Raw genomic sequence first — 5,947 nt, forward strand, 5'->3', positions numbered from 1 at the left:
GACAGTACGAATGCCAATTATAATAGGGAGGTTCTAGGCTACTCTGTAATGCGATGCGATAGGCAATCGCCACAGCGTATTATTTATGACGTATTTGCCTACCGCATCGCATTGCTCTTTCGTACCGCATTACCGAGTAGCCCTCCAGAAGTATTATATTTGATTGATAGGGGAGTTATACGCACCTCGTTCAAAATAATTTTGTGTTTTTCGAAAAATGTATCATGAATAGGGACAAGATATCGAACCGATAGTATCGATATGGTGCTCATCGGGTACCCATTAATATCGGAATAAAAGGACTGTAGGGAAAAATCGGAGGAGAAGCTCGGCCAAATACTAACGTATTGTGTAAGCGCCGATCTATTATTATTACAACACGTAGAGAATGAGGTGTTGACTTACGACGCCGAGGCTGTGGGTTCAAATCCCACCACATGCAATCCTAACTATAGTACAAATTTCTGCTCACCACGACGACCAGAAGGCAAGTGCGCTTTATCTTTTGTCAAGCAGACGGTCAAATAAACAGTAATCAAATTGAAATATCAAAATTTTTTAATTTTCAGCAAGCATAACCGACAACGAGTCGATGTAGTGTACGTGTAGCCGACAAAAGCCGACGACACCAATAGACTTAAAGCGTTGCGATATGCTTCATTTGTCAACAATTTTGCAGCCAGTTTATATGACATACAACAAAATGAGACACAAATTTGTACCAAATTGACGATACCTTTCACTCAATATCTCGGACACTAGGAAATATCCAAAAATGGATAACATCAATCAAAGGATCTTATTTTAAAAATTGAAATATAATTTTAAATTTTATTTATTTATCTATTTTTAGTTTTTGTTTATTTTGAAACACATATTGTAACTGTTACGCATTATTTTCTCCGTAAAGCCGTGGGATGTAAAATTAAGTTTGAAAATATCAATTCGACGTGAGGATGAATCCATATTACCTTGTAGTCTCTTCGTTCTTACTCGCCCTCTGTTTATTTTCATGTCGTAATATATTTGCAGGTCTTTCAAGCTCGTAAATAATTCTTCGAAATCATCCTCGGGGTGGCATAAAAAACTGCACTTAATATCGGATCCCTTTTGAATCAAACAATTAAACAATCGTTGCGTTTTAAATTCTACCTGGCGCATGACATGTCTTATAACAGTTTCCGTCATTGCATACACATTATACACCATTTGAAGCTTTAAATCAATAGCACATTTATAAATGAGAGTGGACCACTTCTGTAAAAACTCAAAATATAGATTATAACACCAATCATCAATTTCTAAATTCCAGTTATGTAAAATGTCTCGTTGAATATCTGTATAACTATCAATTGTAATTTGCATCGTTCGTAGGGCATTGATAATGTAGTCAATTCCTTCATCGATTATTCCAAAAAATAAAACGTTGAAAAACTCCATTTCTGCAAAGTAAGTTGTCAACTGCAACTTAATTCTCCTAGTCAAAACTTGCTGACTAGTAGGTACTCTCCGAAGTTTTGATAGAAAGGTGATACTTTCATTTTTGCTTGTTTGTAAAAAATATTCAGCTTTAACCGAGAACTCTTTTAAAAAATGAGAAAGGGTTCTGAAGAACTCTAAATGATCGTTTAGTTTATGCTTTTTTTCTTGCGATCTATCCAAATTTACCTCTCTATTGAGTGTTTTCAGTATAGCAGACGTTGTTAGGTTTTTCTGCAGATTTTCCAAAAAGCTTCGTAATGTTCCTTGCAAGTTGCTCTTGGCTTTGTCGGCATCAAAAGCGGATTTATAAAACAAAAATGAAATATTTTCATTATCAGCATCATTTCCACGATCAATAACTGGGTGTTGCTTAGGATACTGTTTTAGTTTGCCGCACGTTGAAATTGGCAAATGTCTAAAAATAACAATGGTGACTATAAATACGTTTATACTTCGAAACCTCATTTTCGAGAATGCACATTATAAAAGTGTACACTTTATGACTGAGATACATTCAGAAAATATGCTTTGGCATACATACCCAACAAGCGAAAAAATCTAAATCAAAGTAAAGCTTTTATTCCAGAGAATAAACACTAAAAAGAGGATTTATGTTAAACAAGTAAAAAAGTCTGAATTCGGGCGAAGCCGTACATTAAATATCCGGCGCACTTATTACATATAGCTTTTTTCACTTTTCCTAAAACTACCATTACAGGAGTGGTCTTACCCCTATTTGAAACATGTTCGATAGTATGTTCAGCTAGACTCAGTGAGATAAATTAATATATGTAGTTATAATTGGGCGATATCACGCCCATTTTCTAAAACTCCTTAATAATGTAACTTTTTCAAGGGTTTGTTGTGAGTATAAATTTTGAGTAAATTAAATATCGAAGTATCAGCACTTCTGAAATTTGCCGTTATATGAAAACTGGACTTAATTTTAGTGCGATTTCCAAAATTTTGTCGTATCTTACTTACGCTTTCAATACCGTTTTGACCACGTCTGTCTTTCCCGACTGTTGGAAAAAGGCCGAAGTCATTCCTATAAAGAAAGCTAATGGCGGCTAAGGCGTTCCACAAGGATCAATTCTGGGTCCACTATTATTTGTGTTATATGTAAATGACCTTCAAAATGTGTTAAAATATTGCAATATTTATCTATATGCAGATGACATACAGTTGTATCTAGGTTGTCCTTTGGACTCCATCAATGCATGCATAGAAAACTTAAACACTGATCTAGATGCAATTAATATGTGGGCCTGTGACAATGGCCTGGTCCTAAATCCCAATAAGTCTCAATGCATTTCTATATATATAAAAAAAACTCAACCTTGATCATTGCAATAATGTAAAAATGAACAATTGTGTGATAAAATCTGTGGAAACTGCTAAGAATTTGGGTTTAATTTTTAATAGAATGCTGACATGGAAGAACCACATTTTTAATGCAATCGGTAAAGTTTATGGCATGTTGCGATCCTTATGGAGTATTCAGTACTTCACACCAGTGAAGATTCGACTGCTCTTAGCTAAAACTTACCTACTACCGATACTACTATACGGCTGTGAATTGTATGCTAGTTGTGACAGTGTATGCAATAGAAAACTTAATATCCTGTACAACAACATTGCTCGGTATATTTACTGCATTGGTCGTTATGAACATATTTCTACTTTTTCCTTAAGGATATTTTCTATTCCGTTCGACGATCTAGTGACACTCAGATGCTTGACATTACTACACAAAATCATAGTCACACAGGATCCCGATTATTTGAAGGAACGATTACAATTCACAAAATCTTCCCGATCTCTTGCTATATGCAATACTAAATTTACGTGCTTAGTATCTGAACGTCAGTTTTTTATTTTCTCAATCCGTCTTTGGAATACCCTGCCCGCAGCGATTAGATTTTTAAAAAACACGAATCATTTTAAGAACGAACTAATGTGTCATTTTGCCAAATGAATTCTAAGGGTCTTGACATCTCTTCCTCTCCATCTTTCTTCTCTTTTCATTTCATATAACTTTTACCTCTACTTTTTATTTTTATTATTTTATTTTGTTTTAATTTTTATTTTACAAGATGTGTAATTACATGTAACTTTAGGTTGTAAGATATCATAGACTGTAAATATAACTATTGGTTGTCGTGTGTGATTAAATAAATAAATAAATAAATAAATTGTACCGAATTTTATACAAATTCATGGAAAGGTTACATATGTGTTAATAAGTAGGCGGTACCACGCACATTATCCAAAAATTTGTTTGAAACGTATTTCTTGCTCAATTTGTATGGCAAATATAAATTTTGAGTAAACTCGCTTGAGTATTTACTGATTTATAGGTTTATTCTACACGTTACCGAAGATTTTGTAACCGGAAAATTTTATTATCAAAAAATGTTAACAGTTCTTGCTCCCGCGATTCTAGATACGTTGGTAATGCTGTTAAAATATTCAGCAATTCAGCTATGAAGAATTGTGGAAATTCTGGCATTGCATATTTCACGAAATTTACCGGTTACAGGAGTACACAGAATGCGAAAACAGTTTAAAAATCGAGAGGAACTTTATTTACCGGTTACAAAATTGTTATTACCAGCGCAGAATAGACCTGTTATTGAAGACTTCGGATTTATCTAAATTACTTTTATATGTGATGTGGGCGTGGTTATTGTCAGATTTCAAAATTTTTTTAGCCGTTTGGTTTGTTTTAACGGGACCAACAATTGTGCCAAGTTTACGAGAAATTGGTGAAGCCATTATCATTTTCCAAAAGTTTATAATATTCGTATTTTCCGCTTAAATATCATTGCAAATGTCAATTATGAGTGAATAAGATTCATCAGTTAAAAAAATATCGCAGTTTTCATATTTTTGAAAACTACCGTTATATTGGAGGTAGGCGTGGTTATTGTCCGATTTGGAATCAAACGACATTTTGTACGAATTCAAAAGCGCCTCAAGCGACTATTATTAGTATTTAAATATTTCGATCTAAAAGGCGTTATATTTAAAAAGTGTACTAAACCATTTAATTTCAGATATTTAATCACACCTCTCTGACTTTCATATACCATTTCATCGATCGAAAATATAAACCTCGATTTATAAAATGTAAGCTAGTATCGCATATGATGACTGAAATTCAGCAATTTTTCGCCAAAGTCCCCAATAAAATTCCAAAATTTGTATTCAGAATTTTTGAAAAAAGTTAGCTATGCAGTGTAGCCTATTCAGAAATCAACCATCACATGTGATATTACCTTACGTCTTATATATAAAGATTTATATTTTCTATAAATTAAATGACTACGTACATATGTAAATGAAATTCAAGCGCCATAATAAGCCCGAAAAATTAACAAAATATTCTCTTAAATATGGGCGATTCCAGCGAAACCTATTGCGAAAAAAGTTCTATATCTAAGATGTATTTTGGAATGAGTTTCCGTCATCCCTTGTCAAATTTGGTTTGGAGACAAACCGGTTTCGGCGTTGTGCCATCTTCGGTGTCATTTTTCATTCTGCGTAATTTTTGTTGGTTGCTCGTATTTATACTCCTTGTTTGTTTGTTTCTTTTGTTAGGTACGTCTTTTTAGTTTTGCAGTGTATGCTGTGCTCAATAGGTAGAAGAATTGTTTTGGCTCATTTTTGACGGCAGGTAGAAGTCCGTTGAGAAGTTTACCCTCTTTGTTTTTGCAGTTGGTGTATTCCCTACCATGTCTGTCCTTAATATTTTGTTGTTGTCATTTTTCTTCTCGTACAGTAGCTTTAGAGGTTCAAACAGTACGTCCGATACAGTATTTATTAGCTCATTTATTATTTGTCCTTGGAAGTTCTTCTGTTCATATATTTCCATATTTTCTAATATATTCAATCTTTGTCCTTTATGTTGTACACGGAGAAGTTCTGTTGTTTGTCCAATCTTCATTGGTTTGCATTTATTTTTGATCATGTGATTCGCGAAGTTCGATTCTATTGCAGCCTCTGGTTTTCGTTTTTTCTTATTATAATCCCTTATGTGTTCTCGATACCTTGTTCTTATATTTCGCCCTGTTTGTCCTATGTAACTGTGTCGGCACTCACAGGTTAACTTGTAAACACCCTGTTTATCTAGCGGGTCTTCCTCGCTTATTTTCTCTTTCAATATATTTCCCACTGTGTTCCTTGTTTTAAATGATGTCTGAATGTCGTACTTATGAAAGAATTTGGCAAGTTTGTAAGATGTCTTTCCTGTGTAAGTTAGAGCTGCCCAAGTTTTTTTATTGTTTTCCTCTTTGCTAGTCTTTTTCGATTTTGTGTCCTTTCTTAACTTCTCCACCAGGCCTCTCCTATATCCTTTACNGAATGTCGTACTTATGAAAGAATTTGGCAAGTTTGTAAGATGTCTTTCCTTTGTAAGTTAGAACTGCCCAAGTTTTTTATTGTTTTCCTCTTTGCTAGTCTC

At 33.9% G+C, this 5,947-nt stretch overlaps 1 protein-coding gene across 1 annotated transcript; it reads right to left on the bottom strand.

Annotated features, from left to right (window-relative positions):
• Nucleotides 1-803: 803 nt before the first annotated feature.
• On the bottom strand, nucleotides 804-1,947 carry LOC108376563 (uncharacterized). Its single transcript, XM_017632781.1, has one exon. The coding sequence runs from the start codon at nucleotides 1,945-1,947 to the stop codon at nucleotides 850-852; it is 1,098 nt and encodes a 365-aa protein (XP_017488270.1). The 3' UTR covers nucleotides 804-849.
• Nucleotides 1,948-5,947: the final 4,000 nt, after the last annotated feature.

Source organism: Rhagoletis zephyria, unplaced genomic scaffold, assembly GCF_001687245.7.
Source record: "Rhagoletis zephyria isolate East Lansing unplaced genomic scaffold, Rhagoletis_zephyria_1.1 Rzeph_scaffold_10643, whole genome shotgun sequence".
NCBI classification, from domain to species: domain Eukaryota; kingdom Metazoa; phylum Arthropoda; class Insecta; order Diptera; family Tephritidae; genus Rhagoletis; species Rhagoletis zephyria.

Excerpts from the sequence above, each read along its gene's own strand:
- LOC108376563 (XM_017632781.1), bottom strand. The coding sequence starts at position 1,947 with ATGAGGTTTCGAAGTATAAACGTATTTATAGTCACCATTGTTATTTTT.